Source organism: Phyllopteryx taeniolatus, chromosome 2 (genome assembly GCF_024500385.1).
Source record: "Phyllopteryx taeniolatus isolate TA_2022b chromosome 2, UOR_Ptae_1.2, whole genome shotgun sequence".
Taxonomy (NCBI): domain Eukaryota; kingdom Metazoa; phylum Chordata; class Actinopteri; order Syngnathiformes; family Syngnathidae; genus Phyllopteryx; species Phyllopteryx taeniolatus.
In genome coordinates, this window is record NC_084503.1 from 15,102,358 (window position 1) to 15,126,711 (window position 24,354).

Sequence of the window (24,354 nt, forward strand, 5' to 3'; positions counted from 1 at the left end):
ATTTTGGTTGAGATTGAAGCTAAAATTGTGATCATATTTTGAAGAAGGCAAACATTTTTATTTTTATTTTTTACTGATTATACATCACCTTTTCAAACATCTTTGACTTCATGGTGAAATATAATGTTAATCATCTAATGTCTCCTGCAGTCTCAATATCCATCCATCCATCCATCCATCCATTTTCTGAGCCGCTTCTCCTCACAAGGGTCACGGGCGTGCTGGAGCCTATCCCAGCTATCATGGGGCAGGAGGCGGGGTACACCCTGAACTGGTTGCCAGCCAATCGCAGGACACATACAACAAACAACCATTCGCACTCACATTCACACCTACGGGTAATTTAGAGGTGTCAATTAACCTACCACGCATGTTTTTGGGATGTGGGAGGAAACCGGAACGCCCGGAGAAAACCCACGCAGGCACAGGGGAGAACGTGCAAACTCCACACAGGCGCGGCCAGGGATTGAACACCGATCCTAACAACTGTGAGGCAGACGCTGTAACCAGTCGTCCACTGTGCCGCCCAGTCTCAATATCTTGAAGCAAAATGCTGTGCGTAATGTAAACATTCAACCTTTGACACTCACTGGCTCCAGCTAAATAAGAAAACTCAGAGACCATATTTTTGTTGAACTGCAAATTGTTACATTAAAACAAGTGACAGTGTCAAAACTGGTTATTATAATTATTATTTTCATTGTTTCAAATTAATTTTGCGGGTGTAAATGTAAATGTGTGTCCAGGGAGCACATGCCTGTGCAAGTGTGTGCTCTGTTTCTAAAGGGAGATACAGAACAATGCAAAGGCTTGTGTGAGTGTGCACATGGATACTTGGCATTTGAGTGTATGCGCACACAGGAAAGCTAGAAATATGTATAAAAGAGATGTTGTGGATAGGAGAGAGACTTTCCTCAAAACTCCCAATACTTTAGGGAATCTTGCCCCATATATCATCCCATATGACTGAGCAGAAGAAAGGCAGGCTGAACCAAAAACATGCAGCTCTGCAGAGCATCTGTAGTCCTCCCACGGAATATAAATGGGTTGTCACTGAATTTGGTGCCATGTGCTTTGCTAGTGTCACACTAGTCACACTAAGTACTAGTGCATTCTAAAACACTGAGTTACACAGATTGTTCAAAAGTAACATTTTCTTTCAGCAGTCATCAAACAAACCCCCCAAAATTGACATGTAATAGCAGAGTGTTTTGTCTATGACAGGAATTATGGTATTATGAATGCCAAATCTCAATTACAAGTGACTCAACAACACACAAGATGGAGTAGAGTTTTTATCTAAGCTGGGAAAAACAATAAATGTCAAGATACTATTTTATTTTGAAAGTTTGTGCTGCATATTATATACATTTGGATCAAGAAATATAACACAGATAATCTGATTGTCCAAAACAGTCACACTTTCTTTTTTGTTTTACAAATTTAGACAAATGTTAAGATTATATATATATCTTTTTTTTTACTGGAGCTGACAACTACAATAAGATCTCAACAGAGAAACATTTACAACAGTCTGAAGTCTGAGAAAGGTCACCTACCTTGTATGAAACTTTTTAGGTGGGTCAAAGGTTTTCAGTGCTGGACGATGAAGATGTCAAACAGAGCGTGAGCTGAGTTGAGCACGTCCTCGTATTTCCGGGCAGAGGTCTGAGGGCCACGAGGACGCTTGCAATGCTCGGCCACGTTCCAGCGGGAGCCACATGAGTGGGAGCGGGGTCCGGGCATGTCGGAGGTTTGGCCAGTGGAGCCCAGCAGTAGAGACCATAGGACAGGCACACGGGGAGACAGACTGAGCCAGACTGGTCTCTGCTACCAGGCTTTTTCGCCTCTCCTTTACTGAATGAAAGCAATCCCTAAGAGTGAATGGGTAATGAGAGACCAGCTCCTGAGATTTTAGCTTTCTTAATCATGTTCATAATTAATTCAAGCACATTGATAATTTCATTACATTCTTTTTGTCTTATCAATAAATGATGTGCCTGCACTTTTGGTCTTGTGTATACGGGAGAGAGGGAGGAAGCAAGGGAGAGAGAGCGACAAGAGAGGTAATACTGCACTAAAAGCACAAGAGCTGGAAAATGATACAAACAGGGAAGTGGTAATTATAATCTTTGACCAAGCCACTGGCTGCACAATATGAAGGCAAGTGGCTACAAATAATTAATAAGGCCTCCTGGTGTTTGTGACTGTGTATGCATTGAGTTGTGTGTGTGTGTGTGGGGGGGGGGGGGTTACAAAGCATTTGCGCTGACAATGTCTTGGTTGAGTGTTGTTTCACCCACCCACTTTTAGCAGATATATTTGATCAAATATGAAAAATGAGACAGAAAATACATACCATGATGTTTTCACCAACATTATGGAATATTCACTGTTAGCTAGTTAGTTGCACAATAGACTCACCTTTGCACAGGGATGGAGGAAGCCTGCCTTATAATGCCCTTCAGATCCAATAAAGACTCGGGTTTCAGGGAGTTTAGTGAAATGAAGGAGACCACTACCCCCTAATCACTTATTTACCCTCTGTCAGGTCAGAAAACAAAACAAAAAAAAAGTCAAGCACATTTTTTCTCTGTGTCATATATAGTTTCCAGTTATTTGGCAGCAGGAGTAATGAGGTTATATGCATTTTTAATGGTTCATTTTCAGAATATTCAGTAGCCCTTAAACTCAGTTATGGACTGTGCGCGCGTAATTAATCAAACCTTTTGCTGTTCAAACCTGCACTGAAAATAGAAACGATGTAATGGATACCCCCGTTTCCTAAAAATACCATGATTGAATTGGAGGATTGTGCTGAATCTTCTGCATCTGCTGTATAGAACAAAAATAGGGCAAAACGAGATGCCTTCTGATTCTGAATCATCCATTTACTGCAACCCTGCAAACTAAAGGTGTCTTTTGCAGCCAATCCCATAAAGTTATTGCTTCATTTATACACTCCAAATCAATCACGGTATATCAAAAGTTCAACAAGAAATCGACTAATATGTGTAATGACTTGCGAAGAATCAGACATTATCTCCACCTAAACATTTATTTCTGAAAACAAATCTTTCTATATACTGTATACCTTAATGCAGTTTACATAAAAATTGCATTAAGGTGAGACATGAATGAGTTTTGGAAATCTTTTGCCAGGCTGAGAATTTGAAAGACAGAAATACATTTATATTCAAAACACCTGCATACATTTGGACACATTCCAAAACAGACACAGGACCTATGCACTAGTGACTCTCACTATTACCTCTTGAGGTACAAGGTGGTATTAAAAACGAATAACATTCATATACGCTAAATAATTCCTTTCGGAGGAAATGCCGACTGTATGTTGTGATATTTCTCACTGGACACCCAAGTGTAATCATCAGTTTATAACTAGATAATAGATAACTGTTGCCTGGATTTCAATTGTGGCTAAATGTAATAGGATGAAGACGTTTTGCATGAAATCAGGCTCATTTGGTGATAGGTGCAACACAAGGCTGTTTGAGTTCTGCCACTTTTCTAATGGATTTTGAATTGATTACAATATTGACGGGTAAAGCTCGATGGCGCATTAGTAATTCAAATACTTTATGTCCTATTTTTCGCTCATGTGCCACGGGCCCTTGTCTTGAGATATGACCAGTGCAATATGGGAAATATTAAATAAAATACAAAAGTAAAGAGGGAAAAATACAGATTTACAGCAGGCGATTTCAACAGTAGACTTGATATAAGGGGTTCATAACAAGTTTTGCATTTTATCCCTGGTGCCCCTCATGCACATTTTCATCATTTTTTATGTGATCTATGCATGCAGTACTCATCCTTGTGACGTGTCCTTCTTAAACGGATTGCTACAATACATGTAATGATAGTCCTTCCCAGCTGTGGAAGACCAGAGAGAAGGGAGCAGCAGGCTATAGCATTACCATAGTACCCTCACCCCGCCTCTACTGTCCCAAGGGACCAAGTGGGCCTGCATGGGGATGTGGGGTATCTTGGCTGTGGAGGGGACTCGACTGGCTGCTGGACCTGCAGGCTGCGTTTGTGTGTGTTTGTTTGTGTGTGTGTGTGTGTGCGTGCACGTACGTGCATGAGAGAGAGAGAGAAAGAAAGAGAGAGAGAGAGAGAGAGAGAGAGAGAGAGAGAAGAGAGAGAGAGAGAGAGAGAGAGAGAGAGAACCTGCCTGGAGGCAATGTAATAAAACTGCCACACTGCTGGTGGTGACGGTGGCACTGCTGCTATAGCTGCAAAGGAGGGGATAAATATAAACTAGGCCTGCATCAAAGAGACGGCCCTCCAGTCACAGCCTGACTTACACCCTAATAATTAGGGCCCTTTCCAATAAAACAGGGGGTTGTGGCCATGCATCTATTTTACTTGTGTTTGCAGCTTCAGTGGGATTTGTGATAGGATTCAGTCTTTGGATGAAGCTCAGGATTGACAAAGTTTTAATATGGTGAATTTGGAAAGATTCATTTACAAACACCAATGAACTTGCTACGTTGTGTCAAACGTAAATAAAAACACTGAGTACAATGATTTTTAAATCCTTTTCAACATATATTCAGTTGAATACACCACAAGGATATTTATATACATATTATTTATTTATTTTATTTTTTTAAGTACAAAGTCTCTCATTTTGAATTTGATGCGTGCAAAACATGGTCAAAAAAAGCCTGGACAGGGGCACCAAAAGACTAAATTGAGGAATGCTCAAAAAACACCTGTTTGGAACATTCCACGGGTAAAGACGTTAATTGGAAACAGGTGACTGTCATGATTGGGTATAAAAGGAGCATCCCAGAAAGGTGCAGTTGTTCACAAGCAAGTCACATTGCAGGGTCTGCTGCGACGTTGGTGTACTGTAATATACAGTGAATCAACTGTAATGATACAAATGACCAGCAAAGGGACCTGTTTGGACCTGCTGCATTTCCTATTTCGCTCTTCAGAATGAAACTAGGGAGGCAAGCGGTAGCTGCGTGAGTATGTGAAGTGCATTCAGGGACATTATGCAAATAGAGTGAGTGTTCTTTTGTAATACAGTATGTAATTGTCAAAATGGATTATTATGAGGCAGCACGGTGAGCGACTGGTTAGAGTGTCTGCCTCACAGTTCTGAGGACTGGGGTTCAATCCCCGGCCCCGCCTGTGTGGAGTTTGCATTTTCTCCCCGTGCCTGCGTGGGTTTTCTCCGGGCACTCCGGTTTCCTCCCACATCCCAAAAACATGCTTAGGAGGTTAATTGATGACTCTAAATTTCCCATAGGTGTGAATGTGAGTGTGAATGGTTGTTTGTTTGCATGTGCCCTGCGATTGGCTGGCAACCAGTTCAGGGTGTACCCCGCTTCCTGCCCGATGATAGCTGGGATAGGCTCCAGCTCGCCCACGACCATAGTGAGGAGAAGCGGCTCAGAAAATGGATGGATGGATGGATGGATTATTAGGAAAATCATTATTTGTATCAGAATGCTTTAGTTAAAACACTGGCTGATCACATTTACACACACTTATTTTGTTTTGTAGTATCTTCTTTTCCTCTCGGCTTGTTCCTTTAGGGGTCACCACAGTGTGTCATCCTTTTGCATGTAAGCCTATCTCCTGCATCCTCCTCTCGCACACCAACTGCCCTCTTGTCTTCCCTCACGACATCCATCAACCTTCTCTTGGGTCTTCCTCTAGCTCTCTTACCATCAAGGTCTGCTCTCTCTAACTTTGTCTCCAAAACATCGAACCTTGGCTGTGCCTCTGATGAGCTCATTTCTAATTTTATTCAACCTGGTCCCTCTGAGAGTGAACCTCAACATCTTCATTTCCACCACCTCCAACTCTGCTTCCTGTTATCTCTTCAGTGCCACTGTCTCTAATCCGTACATCATGGCTGGCCTCACCATTGTTTTATAAACTTTTCCCTTCACCCTAGCAGAGACTCTTCTGTCACATAACACACCTGACACCTTCCTCCACCCGTTCCAACCTGCTTGGACCCGTTTCTTCACTTCCTGACCACACTCACCATTGCCCTGGACTGTTGACCCCAAGTATTTAAAGTCCTCCACCCTCGCTATCTGTAGCCTCACTCTTACCCCTCCACCCCTCTCATTCATGCACATATAGTTTGCATTACTTCGGCTAATCTTCATTGCTCTGCTTTCCAGTGCATGCCTCCATCTTTCTAACTGTTCCTCCACCTGCTCCCTGCTTTCACTGCAGATCACAATGTCATCTGCAAACATCATAGTCCACGGGGATTCCAGTCTAACCTCATCTGTCAGCCTATCCATCGCCACTGCAAACAAGAAGGGGCTCAGGGCTGATCCCTGATGCAGTCCCACCTCCACCTTAAATTTGTCTGTCAAACCTACAGCACACCTCACCACAGTTCTCCTGCCCCCGTACATGTCCTGTATTATTCTAACATACTTCTCTGCCAGTCCAGACTTCTGCATGCAGTACCACAGTTCCTCTCTGGGTACTCTGTCATAGGTTTTCTCGAGATCTACAAAAACACAATGTAGCTCCTTCTGACGTTCTCTGTTCTCTGACGTTCTTTTCCATCAACATCCTCAAGGCAAATAATGCATCTGTGGTACTCTTTCTAGGCATGAAACCATACTGGTGCTCGCAAATACTCCCCTTCTGTCCTGAGTCTAGCCTCCACTACTCTTTCCCATAACTTCATTGTGTGGCTCATCAACTTTATTCCTCTATAGTTCCTACAGCTCTGCACATCACCCTTGTTCTTAAAAATGGGCACCAGCACACTTTTCCTCCATTCCTCAGGCATCTTCTCACGCACTAGAATTCTATTGAACAAGCTGGTCAAAAACTCCACACCCACCTCTCCTAGATGGTTCCATACCTCCACAGGAATGTCATCAGGACCACCTGCCTTTCCATTTTTCATCCTCTTTAATGCCTATCTAACTTCCCCCTTACTAGTCATTGTCACTTCCTGGTCCACCAGACTTGGCTCCTCTACTCTTCCTTCTCTCTCATTTTCCTCATTCATCAACTCCTCTAAGTATTCTTTCCATCTATCTAGCACACTACTGGCACCAGTCAACATATTTCCATCTCTATCCTTAATCACCCTAACCTGCTGCACATCCTTCCCATCTCTATCCCTCTGTCTGGCCAGCCTGTATAGATCATTTTCTCCTTCTTTAGTGTCCAACCTGGCATACATGTTATCATATGCCTCTTGTTTGGCCTTTGCCACCTCTACCTTTGTCCTATGTCGCATCTCAATATATTCCTTTCGCCTCTCCTCGGTCCTCTCGGTGTTCCACTTCTTCTTAGCTAACCTTTTTCCTTTTATGATTCCTGTACTGTGAGGTTGCACCACCAAGTCCCCTTCTCTCCTTTCCTGCCAGAAGATACACCAAGTACTCTCCTCCCTCCCTCTCTGATCACCTTGGCTGCAGTGGTCCAGTCTTCTGGAAGCTCCTCCTGTCCACCGAGAGCCTGTCTCACCTCTTCCCGAAAAGCTGCACAACACTCGTCCTGTCCCAGCTTCCACCACATGGTTCTCTGCTCTGCCTTTGTCTTCCTAATATTCCTCCCCACAACCAGAGTCATCTTACACACCACCATCCTATGCTGTCTAGCCACACTCACCCCTACCACTACCTTACAGTCGGTAACCTCCTTCAGATTACATCGTCTACACAAGACCCTAATTCACCTGCGTGCTTCTACCTCCGCTCTTGTAGGTCATCCTATGTTCCTGCCTCTTCTGGTAAAAAAACTGTTCAGTACAGCCTTTTCGATCCTTTTTGCAAAGTCTACAACCATCTATCCCCCAAGTTCCTTTCCTGGATGCCGTACTTACCCATTACCTCTTCATCACCCCTGTTTTCTTCACCAACATCTCTATTACAATCTCCACCAATCACGACTCTCTCTCTGTCTGGGATGCTCGGAACTACTTCGTCTAGCTCCTTCCAGAATTTCTCTTTCACCTCTAGGTCACATCCTACCTGTGGGACATAGCCGCTAATCACATTGTTAATAACACCCTCAATTTCAAGTTTCAGCCTCATCACTCGATCTGATACTCTTTTCACCTCGAAGACATTCTTAGCCAACTCTTCTTTTAAAACAACCCTGACTCCATTTCTCTCCTTTTTTGTTTTAATTCCTCATTTAAAAAAGACCATTCAAGCAACAAGAGATAAGATTGGAGGGTGAAAGCTGCAGCTGGCTACTAGTGTGGACATTCGCTGGAAAAAATGGGGAAATGAGACTCCAGCAACATGTCAGCAAAATATTGGAAAAAAAAGAACTATGAACTAGTTTGTTTTTGGACTACTTCATTTTTGGAACGGTGAACTGAACTTTGAACTACTTCGCGTAGAAAATGAACTTTCCCAACACTGATCCTGTAGTATTTCACATCGGAATATATATCTCAGTTGTAAAAAAAAAATTGCAATGTAAATTTTTTACATTATTGTGCAGCCCTATCCATCCATCCATTTTCTGAGCCGCTTCTCCTCACTAGGGTCGCGGGCGTGCTGGAGCCTATCCCAGCTGTCATCGGGCAGGAGGCGGGGTACACCCTGAACTGGTTGCCAGCCAATCGCAGGGCACATAGGAACAAACAACCATTCGCACTCACAGTCATGCCTACGGGCAATTTAGAGTCTCCAATTCATGCATGTTTTTGGGATGTGGGAGGAAACCGGAGTACCCGGAGAAAACCCACGCAGGCACGGGGAGAACATGCAAACTCCACACAGGCGGGGCCGGGGATTGAACCCGGGTCCTCAGAACTGTGAGGCTGACGCTCTAACCAGTCGGCCACCGTGCCTGTGCAGCCCTATTTCAAAGCAATTTCTAAACCTTTAGGTCTCCAGCGTACCATTGCAGAGCCATTATCCACAAATGGAGAAAATGTGGAACAGTGGTAAACCTTCCCAGGAGTGGCCGGCTTTCAAAAATTACCCCAAGATTAAAGCAATGACTCATCCAGGAGATAACAAAGGAAACCAAGACAACATCTCAAGAACTGCAGGCCTCCCTTCCCTCAGATAGTGTTTCTGACTCAACATTATGGAAGAGACTGGGCAAAAATGACATCTATGGCAGAGTTCCGAGGTGAAAACCAATGGTGACCAAAAAGAACAAAAAGGCTCGTGTTACTTTTGCAAAAATAAAAAATCTGAATGATTCCCAAATGATTCTTTGGGGCGAATATTCAATGGACTGACGAGACGTGAGTTGAACTTTTTGGAAGGTAGTGTTCTGATTGTAGCTACCCAATCAATAGAATGCTATGTAAAATCTCCTATTATTTGCTGGTTGAGCTTTTCACACCAATGTACGCTTTCATTTACCATGTTTCTCCATTGTGTTGTTTAAAAGACATCCCACTCCGCAAGATGGCATCTCCACTAGAATAAACTGTCATATTTCAGACATGACTCTTCTGAAACAATCATTTACCTCAACAACTGTCCTGCGATTCCCAAAACACCTATAAACGTGAGCTTTATATTCATACATTTCCAGCATTATATTTGCCCTATAGTGTAATAAGCCATATGTGTCCTAGAATTTCCATATTTTGTTCCACCTCTGGCTACAGTGTAGCTAAACCATTCCTAAATCAAACTGATGTGAGATTTCGAGTGGGAGACAGAGAAATGTAGAGAGAGCAAGGGGAGCAGGGTGGGGTGGCAGTCCAGGCAGGGGGTATCAAACTAATTAAAGCAAGCATTTGTCAGAGATTAAGCCTTAAACAGAAAAGGTCATCTGAGCACCAGCGCTCACTGTTTCGCTGCTGTGCTCTTAGGGCAGTCTAAACCTTTCCAAGCTAAATGGTAAAGATGCTATTTGGCAGCACTGGAGGGAAGGGGAAGGGGAGGGCGTGCTCACCAGTGGTGAGACTGACACTAGGGTCATTGGTTCTTCGCTGTCCATTACACATGCTGGACAAATCTGGCAATTGCTGTCATTTAGGGATGAAAAATAAGTGCTGGACAAGATCAATAGATGCAGCCATCTGTAGCAGCAGTGATTAATTGACTGTCACCAATTAATGACCAGCCTGTTGCAGAGCAATGCAATCTCAGAAGGACAATAGGGTTTATTGAAAATTTCTTTCATTTCAGTTAGGTATTGGCTTGTCTACAACATTGTCATAGACTGGCACGTTTTGGTTGGCTTCATAAAATGCACATAAGCAGTTATGGATCATTTGTAGACAATTTGTTTGTTGTTTTCAATAATATCACACAACACGTAAATAACACATCATAATATACACATAAGGCTCCAGCACGCCCACGAGCCTAGTGAGGATAAGCGGAACGGAAGGTGAATGAATGAATGAATGAATGACTATACACATAAATACAAGGCTGTAATAACAGTCAAGCAAGAATTATACCATTTGCTGTTCAGAGATAAAGTCTGAGATGGGTCAAAAGTGGCAACACACACACTTGCACCCACAAACAGGGAGCCAGAAAGACATGCACACACACATACGCACACACACACACCGCACTTACACACTAAATTAGGAAACACCGTGCATCCCATTAACAAACTCGTGAAACAAACCACGTTGGTTACGTGGTTTTAAACAGGCCTTCTCTGTTTGTTCCAGGTGCTATGTTGTTAGAGATAACTATACATGTAAATAGAAAACTTCTATGATAATGAAACAAACATTTTTCTTTTGTAAAATCCAAAAATGTGCCGTAAAATATTAGAATGCCTGAATCTTTTCTTCTTAAAAGTACTCATATCTATTTATTGGATTAAATTCTGAATGTACCCAATGGGCACACTTAATCATTGCGCCAACACTAGTACTCTTATGCTAACAAACTGGAATCGGTATAACAGACTACTTTGGAACCAGTCAATTCTAATTGTATTGGAGAGATGTCCTGCTTTGAGATAAATGAAGTACAGGACATGTTGGTTTAGATATGAATGATAGCTCTTGTGGGGAAAGTGTGGTAGTGAATCCTTTAGTGATGAGAGTCATAACATTTTGAATTACTGAAAAAATTAGACAATAACACATTTTTGTTTATTAATAAACCATGCAGAAAATGAAATGTAGGAATTGTGAAAACTTAAATAAATCATGTACCATCCCACTGCTGGGATTGTTCTTTTTAGCTATAATAGAAAGCATCGTAACCAATATGAATTTCGCTTTCTCTAGATTTTTAGTGCATAAAGTCCCTCCTTTCCCTAAGTTTCCACATAACTTATAAGAAGTACATGGAAGTTTACTTGAGCAACATCTTTATTTGTTTACAAGTTAAATTTAACCTGAATGGAAGGCATGTCTAGCACTGTACATGAATATTATACCAGTGGAAACCCTTGTGTTGATATCGTTTCAATTTTAACCTTTATTTTCAAAGGTACGTTGTATTATGCAAATAACATCCTATTTTAAGAAACCCAGTAGGGAAGAGCAGTAGGCTGCTGGGATGCAGATATATATTTTCCCAAATTTTATGAAATGATATGAAATTAGACTGTATGTCTGTGACACATGAATAAACGGAAGTTAAGGTGAAGTACACATTGACAAAAGTGCAAAGGACAGAACAAAATGAGTCACTTTTACATTGAATCCACTGTCCTTGGGAAAACGTACTATAATTTTTTATGGTTTCCTTATAAGGATTCCCAATTAACATTCTACTTGTGGCTACTCACAACTCCAGTCTTGAACTGTAGACAGAAAAACACCACCAGTTCATTTAAGATTGCAATGCATACAGACACCCTGCACCTTATTGAAAATACATACTGTATACTGTACAGTGTTGTGGAAAAATATTTGCCCCCTTCTCAAATTCTTAGTTTTTTACAGTTTGCCCACTCTAATGTTTGAGATCGTCAAACAAAAGTTCAAAGCTACCTTGCCTTGTGTAAAAAAGTAATTGCCCCCTTCTTAAATCATGAATTAACTGTAGCTACCGCGAAAAACATTTTTAGGAAAGCTGAGTTCATTTTCACTGACCACACCTGAACCTGATTACCGCTACACCTGTTCAATCAATAAATCACTTAAATAGAACCTGTCTGAGAAAATGTTACGATCCAAAGAAATTCAAAGACGGATGAGAAATAATGTAATTGACATCCATCAGTCTGGAAAGGGTTACAAGGCCATTTCTAAAGCTTTAGGACTCCAGCGAACCACGGTGAGAGCCATTATCCACAAATGGAGAAAACATGGAACATTGGTGAACCTTCCAAGGAGTGGCCGGCCGACAAAAATTACACCCAGAGCACAGCGACGACTCATCCAGGGGGTCACAGAAGACCCCGGGACAACATCTAAAGAACTGCAGACATCCCTTGCCTCAGTTAAGGTCAGCATTCATGACCCAACAACAGGAAGATACTGGGCAAAAATTGCATCAATTGCAGAATACCAAGGCGAAGATCACTACTGACCAAAAAGAACATAAATGCTCATCTTACTTTTGCGGAAAAAACAAAAACAAAAAAAGATGTGAATAATTCCCAAGACTTTTAATATTCTATCGACTGACAAGATGAAAGTTGAACTTTACGGAATGAGTGTTTCGTTACATCTGGCGTATATGTTACACAGCATTTCAGAAAAAGCACATCATATCAACAGTCAAACATGGTGGTGGTAGTGTGATGATCTGTGGCTGCTTTGCTACTTCAGGTCCTGAATGACTTGCTGTAATAGATGGAACCATGAATTCTGCAACAAAAAACCCTGAAGGGGAGTTTTTGGCCATCAGTTTGTGATCTCAAGATGAAGCGCACTTGGGTTCTGCACCAGGACAATGATCCAAAACACAACTGCAAGTCAACTTCTGAATGGCTTAATAAAAACAAAACAAAGGTTTTGGAGTGGCCTAGTACATGTCCAGACTTGAATCCGATTGAAATGCTGTTACATTACCTTAAATATGTTGTTCATGCTCGAAAAACCTCCACTGCTGCTGAATAAAAAACAATTCTGCAAGGAAAAGTGGGCTAAAATCACGAATGCAGACGGTTAATTTGTGACACGTGTCAATGACGTTTTGTCATCTTTAGTCCATGAAATTTTATCATCGAGGAACGATTTCCCCCCAAATCTTCCCATTTCATCCCGCCTAACTCCTGCGTCCATATCCTGGCTCCTCAATGGTGGGAGGATCTAACAGGTAACCAGAGGAGCTATGACCTTGGAAGTTGCAAATATAGAATATATAAATATATAGAAATTACATGAGCCATGTCCTCAGTTGATGTGCAGTATTATGCTTGTCCCATTATGGTTTCATGCCTAGAAAGAGTACCACAGATGCATTGTTTGCCTTGATGGTGTTGATGCAGAAGTACAGAGAAGGTCAGAAGGAGCTACATTGTGTCTCTGTAGATCCGGCTCGAAGGAAGTTATTCCCCGGGCGCTTCAGCTGCCCCCTGCTCCAGTGTGTTCCACTAACATGTGTATGTGTTCACTGTGATGGGTTAAATGCAGAGAACAAATTTCGTGTGCATGCATGCATGTTCATGACAATAAAAGATGATTATTCTTCTTAATCTAGAGAACACCTTTGACAGAGTACCCAGAGAGGAACTGTGGTACTGAATGCAGATGTCTGGAGTGGCAGAGAACTATGTTAGAATAATAGAGAAGATGAATGAGGGCAGCAGAACAGAGGTGAGGTGTGCTTTAGGTGTGACAGAGGAGTTTATGGGATCAGCCCTGAGCCCCTTCCTGTTTGCAGTGGTGATGGATAGGCTGAAAGATGAGGTTAGACTGGAATCCCCGTGGACCATGATCTTCGCAGATGGCATTCTGATCTGCAGTGAAAGCAGGGAGCAGGTGGAGGAACAGTTAGAAAGGTGGAGCCATGCACTGGAAAGGAGAGGAATGAAGATTAGCTGAAGTAAGTCAGAATATATGTGCATGAATGAGAGAGGTGGTAGAGGGGAAGAGTGAGGCTACAGGGAGAAGAGATAGCAAGGGTGGCTTACTTTAAAGACTTTCAACAGTCCAGAGCAACGGTGACTGTGGTATGGAAGTGAAGAAACGGGTCCAAGCAGGTTGGAACGGGTGGAGGAAGGTGTCAGGTGTGTTATGTGACAGAAGAGTCTCTGCTAGGATGAAGGGCAAAATTTATAAGACAGTGGTGAGGCCAGCCATGATGTATGGATTAGAGACAGTCGCACTGAAGAGACAACAGGAAGCAGAGGTGGAGGTGGTGGAAATGAAGATGTTGAGGTTCGCTCTAGGAGTGACCAGGTTGGATAAATATGCTCGTTTTCTCAGTCATTTATTCATCGGAAAGCAACGTTAAGCAACAACAATTTAACAGTCCGAGCTATTTTATTAGCTTCTTATCTGATAAAAACCGTTATTGCTGTGTCATTGTGGTACCTTGCAGTCAGAGCCAAAGATCACTTCAGAAAAGACCAGGGAACCTACATCAATCTTCGTCTATAATTACGTACGTTATAATGGTCAAACAAGCAACAATTTAGAAGCGTTTGAACGCGCCACACAGCCTTTCGGCCTCTCCGACTTTCCGTAGCCCGATTTTGTATTTCCGCGTACGATTTGGCGCGCGTCTCCTCGCTTCCTGTTGGCTCATTTGAACCTCCGTCACTCACCGTCAACCGTCCCCTTCGTTTGGAAACATGGCTCTCAACTTTCAAACTTCAACACTATGTTTGACTCTGCCGATATCATGCCAGATATGCCTCGGAAAGGTAAGCATCGCTCTCCTTCAATGAGTTACTCCAACAGCTTATGTTGAATGTCCCCGGAGTGAAACGTATTCACCATGAAAACAAGCCGGGAGCGTTTGTGCTAGTGCTCGGAAACGTCGGCTACAACTTCCACCAACGCAATCTTGAATCATCATAATGCAAGCCACTTCAAAGAGACACTCTCTTGTGTTGGATTGTAGGTCAGACAGCCGGTCATATGTGGCAACCACCACGTGTTCTGTTCGTGCTGCATGGAAATGTGGTTAAAAAAAGCAAGCCAGTGTCCCTCGTGCAGAGTTCCCATTACGACCGAGAACCCTTGCAGAGAAATTATAGGTAAGTACGGAGTTGCAGCTCACATGACAGGCAATGGACACTCAGCAGTAGACCTATTGAGATCCAATACAACTGTTTTACTGTGCTCGTGCTTATTATTACGAGACTCGTCTAATGTTGTCGACTACAAGATCGATTTGTGGCCATTGTGTTGTCTTGTGGCAGCTTAAAAATCACAAGAATTCTCTGTCTAATCTTTTAAAAAAAGTTTCTTTTTCAGTCGTTATCATTAGATGTTTCGTTTTTTCCCCTCTCCATGTTACTCAATTCACAACGTAGCATGTAGTTGTCATAGTAACATCCTTGAATCTCCCAAACTATGACTTTTCAGGAAACAAACAAACAAACAAAAAACAGCATGTTTGTTGAGCCGTTAACATTGCATCACCAAAGAGAGCAAGTCATTTTTGACACTTTAGATTAGTCAATAATTTTTTAATAATGGCAGACCCACGTGGGAAATTACCAATTGTATTGATTTGTGGAAAAAATATTAAATTGACCATCTTTTAACATAGGCAGTTTTGACATAAAAGTTCAGTTATCAAAATGGTATTGTATACAGAGTAATTAACATTTTTACTTCACATTTCAGTCTGTACTTTTGTCCTTGTAGAATTAGAATTAAAATCGTTGTCATTGCACAATACTTAAGTACAGGAGTTGAATGAATCAGTACTTCAACTTTAGTCTTTTCATTTTCTATACTTATATTTATTATAGTATCTGTACTTTAAAGTACCTGTACAGAGTTTGAGTACTTTTTCCACCCCTGTTTATAAGGTATCTACTATATAGCAAAACACCTTAGTTTGCTCTTCTGCACTTCCGGCCAATTGAAACTAGGGCTACAATAATAAACTCAAGTTAATATCTCAAATCAAATCAATTCTGTTTAAATGGCTTTTAGTAGCTCAATCAATTTTTGCTTTGTATGTGAAATTCTCTAAACTAATCTGTTAATGGTTTTCCTAATTATGAAATATGGGAGAACTATATCAATTGCAAGGTGTTAATAAAATGCATAACTAAATTACACTCCAGTTTTTTTTTAGAAGTTAACCTTTTCCTTAATGGTAAAATACTCTCTAGTTTTTAAATAATTATCTGACTAATGTGCAAATTTACCCATTAATCTGTGTTGTTGTCCTTGTGTGTTCTGTTCCAGGGGGTACAAATGAGAGTGATCACACTGAGAGCCCCTCTGTGAGAAAATGTCTCAGGAAAACTAGGGGAGAGCTCCTTCTGCGCGAGTATGAGGTATTTATTTTATTTTTTTAAACACCGACAACCCTTCATTTGTACTACTGCGAGATTAAATATAAGAAAAGAATAAACACAGTGTAAGGGTCAGTCATACCTGAGCAGTTGGTTGTTGTTAAGTCTAGCACATTTGCTAGACTTGGGAATCAAATTGGCCAAATTTCTGTAATTTCCGTGCAAAAATTGCATTTTCCTTGTTGATTTTTTATTTGATTGACAGTGTTCTAAATTGGGTTTTCGGTAAATAATGATGTACTTGTGTGAGAATGTAAATTTTATGCAATTTGTCTTTGATAGGAAGAAATTGAAGGTCTCATCAGAGAAAATGAAGAGCTGAAAACCAAAAATCAAAGTCTGGAGTTGCAACTGAGGACAAATTTGGATCCCTGCAGTAATAACTCTGTGCAAGCAGATGACAAAAGAGTGGATCCATACATCCTGGAGGAATGGGCAAACAGGCTACAAACAGCCAAAGATGTTTGTGATAAAGTCAAGCAGGACTTGGACAAGCTTAAGGAGGCATGCAATCTTTAGTATTGTGCTTTTATAGTCTTCATAGTATAACTCCCTTTTTTTTCCTCACCTCTCATCTATTTTATGAAGAGAGACCCAAAGACTAGACCTAACATTATTCTTGTCATCCTCAGGCTAATAAAGCACTGCGATCTCAAAATGTTGACATGGTACAAGAAAATATGAGACTGAAAGCTGAGGTGGTTAGTAGATCCCCACAGAAGTAAGTATTTATATTATAGGGCAATTACTGTTATGGCACGAGAGTCATAATTTGTGATACAATATTTACCGTGGACCCCCGCTATTCGCGGGGAACAGGGAGAAGGCCGGCCCGCAAACAGTGAAAATTCACGTATAAATGACAGCCATTAGAATTGCAGTGATTTATTTATTTATTTATTTTAAATTTTTAAAAAAAACAACAACAACAATAAGCGGGGATAAACCCAATGTGTGGTTTGGATTGATACCCCCCTCACACACACACACACAAATAATAAAAATGGGAAAACATTTCAAGGAATTAAAAAAAAAAAAAAAAGCTGCGAATAGGTAAATCTGCAGGTGCTGAACCAACGAGTATGCAGGGGTCTGCTGTGTTATCTAGTTATAGAATGAGTAATAGATTAAAATAATATTTCAAAGCGGCAGTACTAAATTAAATCAATGACAGTTTATCATATTTAAGCTTTTGAGGCTGGGGTTAGTTAAGTTAATTGAGTAACACCAGAAAAATGTCTTCAAAGTTCCAACTTAATTTTCTCCAAACTAAGCCCGTAATATATTGAATATTACAGATATTTTGGGGGTATTTTTTTTTCTGCTGGGGCACAGATTTTATGAATTAAAGTACAGAGACCCACCTCTTGTCCAAGCCCCAACCCCTTAATTTATCATCCTGTGTAAACAACCCGCCACACACTAAGGAAAGCGGCCGAAACAGACTGAACTGTCGTGTGGGGTTCGGCAACTAGTTTTCATGAGTGGCAGACCGTTGGCCAGTAGTTTTGCTGAGAGTTTTAAAGGCCAATCAAAAATGCCATGTCGTATCATGTGAGCTTTCACAACCAAAATATAAATTTCCGTTTATACGAGAGATTCAGCTGGGCATTGACAAACCGTACCACAGTATACATATCGTTTTACAATAATACCGAACTATATTTATAATTTTCATATGTAGACGTGGATGAGAAAGTGAAGCGAGGAGCGTTTGCGGTAGAATTGCCTGGTTGTATGAGTTTGGTATGAATTAACTTGTGAGCCCTAACGTCGACCCCAACAAACACTTAGGATGAATTGGAACGTAGGCAGGCCCTGTCTTCTAACATCAGTGGCCTCTGACTTCAAATGTGTTTCTTGATAAATGGATATATTGTAAATCACCAAAAAATACACCCTCAAATCTTGTAGAAAGTCTAACCAAAAGCCGGTGGGAGCAACTCCATAGTTTGTCCCTAGTTTGGTCTGCATGGTTTAAATCTCTGGCTTGGTACCGTACCCAATATCTGAACTATTGCTACACAGAGAGAGAAAAAATATATTGAGTCTGCTTCAGTTTTACAATCAATCTTGAGTATTTGTACTTTTGAATAAGTACATGGTCGAAATGTTTCTCTTTGTAAGGTTTGAACTCATGAATTGAGTTAACCAACTAACCCTATCCAAAATAGGTTTTGCTCTTTTAAAAATGGGAAAACGTAAAACTACTGCCAACAAATGGAAAGCTGCATTTTGAAGAGTGAGAACTAATTAACACATTCTCCAAGCATGCTCTGGATACTTTAGATGGCAAGTAGCCATCAAAGATTCCTACAAAACTGCTTTGCCACACATACAGTATACCTAGTTCAGAAACTTTTGTCAAATTGTATTTATTTTCTTCCTGTTTTAGTAAGTACTGGTCTGGTAAGTTGTCATGGTAACGGTCCATCCTATGGTGCAGTGAATATTGGAGACAGATGGTGTGCTGTATATACAGTGCATATTTTTTGTCATTGTTTTTGGGAATGGTCAATGAAGCCCTATGGTGGGCACAAGCCAGTCCAAACTATAGTCCGGTCCCAAGCCCGGATAAATGCAGAGGGTTGCGTCAGGAATGGCATCCGGCTTAAAACCTTGCCAAATAAATATGAGCGTTCATCTAAAGAATTCCATACCAGATCGGTCCTTGCCCGGGTTAACAAAATCTGACCCCACCGCCGGTGGAAATTCAGCTACTGTGGGTGGAAGGCGGGCTCTTAGGCAGAAAGAGAAGTGGAAAGCAGAGAGCCTAGAATTGAATGTGGGCACTTTGAATGTTGGGACTATGACAGGAAAATCTCGGGAGTTGGTTGACATGATGATTAGGAGAAAGGTTGATCTATTGTGTGTCCAGGAGACCAGGTGGAAAGGCATTAAGGCTAGAAGTTTAGGGGCAGGCTTTAAATTAGTTTACCATGGTGTAGATGTGAAGAGAAGTGGGGTAGGGTTTATTTTAAAGGAAGAGTTAGCTAAGAATGTCTTGGAGGAGAAAAGAGTATCAGATCGAGTGATGAGGCTGAAGCTTGAAGTTGAGGGTGTTATGTATAATGTGATTAACAGCTGTGCCCTACAGGTAGGATGTGACCGAGAGGTGAAAGAGAAATTCTGGACATCCCAGACATAGAGAGAGAGAGTCGTGATTGGTGCAGATTGTAATGGACATGTTGGTGAAGGAAACGGGTGAATACGGCATCCAGGAAAGGAACTTGGAGGGACAGATGGTGGTAGACTTTGCAAATAGGATGGAAATGGCCGTAGTGAACACTTTCTTCCAGAAGAGGCAGGAACCTAGGGTGACCTACAAGAGCGGAGGTAGAAGCACGCAGGTAGATTACATCATTCCAAGAGCTGAGACAGGCTCTCGGTGGACAGGAGGAGCTTGCAGAAGACTGGACCACTACAGCCAAGGTGATGAATGAGACAAGCAGGAGAGTACTTGGTGTATCTTCTGGCAGGAAAGGAGAGAAAGAGACTTGAAATCATACAAGGAAAGAGGTTGGCTTAGAAGAAGTGCGACACTGAGAGGACAGAGGGGAGGTGAAAGGAATACATTGAGATGATGCATAGAGCTAAGGTTGATGTGGCAAAGGCCAAACAAGAGGCATATGATGACATGTATGCCAGCTTGGACACTAAAGGAGAAGAAAAAGATCTATACAGGTTGGCCAGACAGAGGGATAGAGATGGGAAGGATGTGCAGCAGGTTAGGGTGATTAAGGATAGAGATGGAAACGTGTTGACTGGTGCGATTGGTGTGCCGGACAGATGGAAACAATACTTTGAGGAGTTGATGAATGAGGAAAATGAGAGAGAAGGAAGAGGCAAGTGTGGTGGACCAGGAAGTGGCAATTATTAGTAGGGGGGGAGTTAGAAAGGCATTGAAGAGGATGAAAAATGGAAAGCCAGTTGGTCCTGGTGACATTCCTGTGGAGGTATGGAAGCATCTGGGAGAGGTGGCTGTGGAGTTTTTGACCAGCTTGTTCAACAGAATTCTAGCGGGTGAGAAGATGCCTGAGGAATGGAGGAAAAGTGTGCTGGTGCCTATTTTTAAGAACAAGGGTGATGTGCAGAGCTGTGGGAACTATAGAGGAAAAAAGTTGATGAGCCACACAATGAAGTTATGGGAAAGAGTAGTGGAGGCTAGACTCAGGAAAGAAGTTAGTATTTACGAGCAACAGTATGGTTTCATGCCTAGAAAGAGTACCACAGATGCATTATTTGCCTTGAGTGTGTTGATGGAAAAGTACAGAGAAGGTCAGAAGGAGCTACATTGTGTCTTTGTGGATCTAGTGAGAGCTCAAAATCAAGAGAGTAACAAGAGAATAACTGTGGTACTGCATGCGGAAGTCTGGAGTGGCAGAGAAGTATGTTAGAATGAGAATGAGAGGGGTGATGGGGGAAGAGTGAGGCTACAGGGAGAAGAGATAGCGAGGGTGGAGGACTTTAAATACTTGGGGTCAACAGTCCAGAGCAATGGTGAGTGTGGTAAAGAAGTGAAGAAACGGGTCCAAGGAGGTTGGAACGGGTAGAGGAAGGTGTCAGGTGTGTTAATTGACAGAAGAGTCTCTGCTAGGATGAAGGGCAATTTTTATAAAACAGTGGTGAGGACAGCCATGATGTACAGATAAGAGACAGTGCCACTGAAGAGACAACAGGAAGCAGAGCTGGAGGTGGCGGAAATAAAGATGTTGAGGTTCGCTCTAGGAGTGACCAGGTTGGATAAAATTAGAAATGAGCTCATCAGAGGGTCAGCCAAGGTTCGATGTTTTGGAGACAAAGTTAGAGAGAGCAGACCTTGATGGTTTGGACACATTCAGAGGAGAGAGAGTGAATATATTGGTAGAAGGGTGATAAGGATGGCGCTGGCAGGCAAGAGCGCGAGAAGAAGACTAAAGAGAAGGTTGATGGATGTCATGAGGGCAGTTGGTGTTAGAGAGGAGGATGGAGGACATAGGCTTACATGGAAAAGGATGACACGCTGTGGCGACCCATAGCCCATAAGTTTTTGGGAATGGTCAAGCGTTTACCAACCTGCCCAAACATGGTTCAATCACATTGAGAACATTACATTTTAGCAGTTTAACAAAGTAAGGCCAAGAAGAATACATCACATTGTAAATCCCCAAACGTAGACACTGATGGTTTTGACTTTGTGGATTTATTGTGAGAGATTTCAGTATAATTTGATGAGTACAACCATAAGATTTGAAAGGAATTATTTCACAAGCGTTTTTGATGTATTTAAGGTTCTTGCAAATGTATCTTACCAAATTTGACTCGGTGTTATACGTCTTATACAGAAGCAAAATGATGTCTCCATTTTGTGCTTATAGTCAATTTGGTGGCTTGAATTAATTCCTTCGTTCGGAGTGCAAAAATATGGTTAAGTTGATGATTTTAAATGTCATCCTGCAAAAAAGTATCTGTGTTGTACAGTATAAACTCAAAGACATGCTCTATCCTCAGGTTTGGTCGTTACACGGTTGCCGCCTTGGAAGCAAAAATCCAGCAGTACCAGAGAGACGTAGACCACTTGAAGAGGGCTCTGGAGCGCAGTGACCAGTACATTGACGACTTGGAGAATCGGCTCAGGACGTCTGAAAACCGATGTGCAGAAATGCAGGAGTCAAGCAAAAGCAGCACGCCCGGGCTGGAATCTCTCAGCCAGCAGCAAAGGATCCACATGATGATGAGAAGCTTGAGTGATAACGAGAGGGGCTCCATCTGCAGCAATCCTGAGGCAGACGCTCAGACATTTTCTAAGACTCAGTGTTTGATGTTCTTATCGTGTGCAGATCACAAGGACTCTCCCAAAAATCCTTGTGAACTCCCCAAAAACGGCGAGGACTTAGATGGCACCTCCTCAGACTTCTTTCCCTCCACCCCCTCCTCTGCCTTCCGCTCCCTGACGCTGAGGAGCCCACGTGTACGCGAGAAGAAACCTGTGACTCATTTCAGGAGGCTTGATTTTGATGACACTCCCAGTCCTGGGAAGACCACCACAGAAAACCAGTTGAGCAGCGGGGACGTGTTTCCCAAATGTTTGCCTACAAATCCTGATGACGTGGAGCCACTAAAGCCTGTTTTTTGGGGAACTTGGAAGCTCTCAAAAGCCAATGACCAATCATCTCCTAGTCCAAGTAAAGAAAGCTTGGCTACCGATTCCACAGCTGCCAATTTTGTTGCTGACGAGCCCGATAGTTTCCAGAAGTGCAGTGAGGCCTCCATGGATGTGGCTTATCTCAACAAAATCTCTGAGTTGGACTCCATGATGCTGGATGTAGAGAGCTCCAGTAGCCGTGGGTCTCAGCTCTCCCTGGAGTCCTCCCTTCCCGCCGACTTAGACGGCACTCTTGTCACTGAACCGCAAACGTGCTCTGGCGTCGTAGCACAATGCGGCTCGGAGAGTAACACCGAGGCTTACGGAGGCTGTGCTGGAGAAGGATGTCCTCCATCCCTGCAGGTGTCAGATGTGGAGGAGAGCGGCGTGCCTGGCTGTGTGCATCACGGAGAGACTGCTCACGTCGAAGAACTCTCTTTTGATTTGCTCTTTGATGCTCTGGAAGAGACTAAGGCCGGTCCCTCTGGCTCTGTCAGTCCAGCGGGTCGACGCCAGGATCATGTCGCCTCCCCCCCTTGTGGAAAACCTGTGAACACATCAAGAGACAGACACACACTCAACACCGGCCAGCCAACAAAGAGAAAGTCCCACAGCCCCTTTAACGCTAGCAGTCCTACCAAACTTTCAAAGCTCATGTGAACTTCTCAAACACGTTTTCGTGTCCTCTGCACTGAAACATGTTCCGCTCATTGTACTAATTAAAAGTTGCATCTTGGCTGTCTGTGACATTCCAAAAACAGGAAAATCACAGTGCTTTGTGTGTGTGAAGGCCCTTGTATGTATGTGGGAAAAGTAGACGTTCAATAGATTTTTAAAGACTTGGGTTAAAAATAAAGTCTGTTAAAGTTGTAAGACAAATTTCAGCTGTTTTGCGTAGCACTGCCTGTCTACTGTTCACATGTTTTGCTCTCTGACTGTTTTTGTCCTAGAAGCTGTTAATTACACAGGATGACAACCTACTGAAAAAAATAATAAATTCAAATGACCAAAAAAAAAAAAAAAAAAATATTATTTTCTTAACACCTCAGCTTGGGAAATGCTGAAATTTTGTTCTGTAGATGTAGTGACTATTGACCAACTTTGGACTAAGAAAGTGTTAATTTCATTCTGTGGCACTTCCTCCTGATTATATGCATTACAATAATCCCCCTTGTAACTTATTTTCTGTCATTTATAGCAAACAAAGTGGCCTCTTTGTCTGTTCAGAGCTTGATGTGCATTATTGTACCACACCTTTGACATGCACGCACTCACAAACACACAGGAATTCAATTGTAGCAGAAAGCACTTTACTATGCAAATTGAACGTTATCGTGTATTTCACATACTGCTAATCGCTCACATGAAATTTTAATTGGACAACCGTTGTGGTTTGATTAAATGAAGTGAATTCATTGAGATTCATTAATTTAGGTAAAGACTGTACAGGGTTACACTGGAGTATTAAATCAATTTGTTTAGTGCTCAACTGGAGATGAGCTTTGAGGATTAAGGTGGTTTCTCTTCTGACATTGTAAACAATATAGTTTGTATATACTGCATAAAGATGTTTCAAGAAGTTAAATTGTTTTTGTCAATTGTATCAGCTTGCCAGCCACAAAATTTGATCAAATTTGAGTGTATTTTTGTTTGTAGTTTACTGTAGTGAGAATGCTATGAACTATACAGTCATTGGGAGAGGGGGGGGGGATATTGGGCCACCCTTGTTTTAAAAGTTTCTTGGTCCTTTTTAATGCCTGGTACATTAATGTACATTTGTTTGGACAAATGTGATGACAAAAAAAATAGCTCATCAGGGTTTAATTTAAGAGCTGATCACTAGCCTGGTTGTCTTAGCGAAAATGACTGCTGTA

General features: G+C 41.9%; 1 protein-coding gene across 1 annotated transcript; it reads left to right on the forward strand.

The window, feature by feature from the left end:
• Positions 1-14,496: 14,496 nt before the first annotated feature.
• obi1 (ORC ubiquitin ligase 1) lies at positions 14,497-24,124 on the forward strand. Its single transcript, XM_061762672.1, has 6 exons — positions 14,497-14,742; positions 14,943-15,078; positions 16,247-16,338; positions 16,639-16,860; positions 16,989-17,077; positions 21,847-24,124. Exons 1-6 carry the CDS (start codon positions 14,671-14,673, stop codon positions 23,138-23,140), a joined length of 1,905 nt encoding a protein of 634 aa, XP_061618656.1. The 5' UTR covers positions 14,497-14,670; the 3' UTR covers positions 23,141-24,124.
• Positions 24,125-24,354: the final 230 nt, after the last annotated feature.

Bases quoted from the DNA above. Each gene is read 5' to 3' on its own strand.
- obi1 (XM_061762672.1), top strand. From the start codon at position 14,671: ATGGCTCTCAACTTTCAAACTTCAACACTATGTTTGACTCTGCCGATA. The intron at 14,743-14,942 runs GTAAGCATCGCT...GTTGGATTGTAG, and splicing joins GCCAGATATGCCTCGGAAAG to GTCAGACAGCCGGTCATATG. The intron at 17,078-21,846 runs GTAAGTATTTAT...CTCTATCCTCAG, and splicing joins GTTAGTAGATCCCCACAGAA to GTTTGGTCGTTACACGGTTG.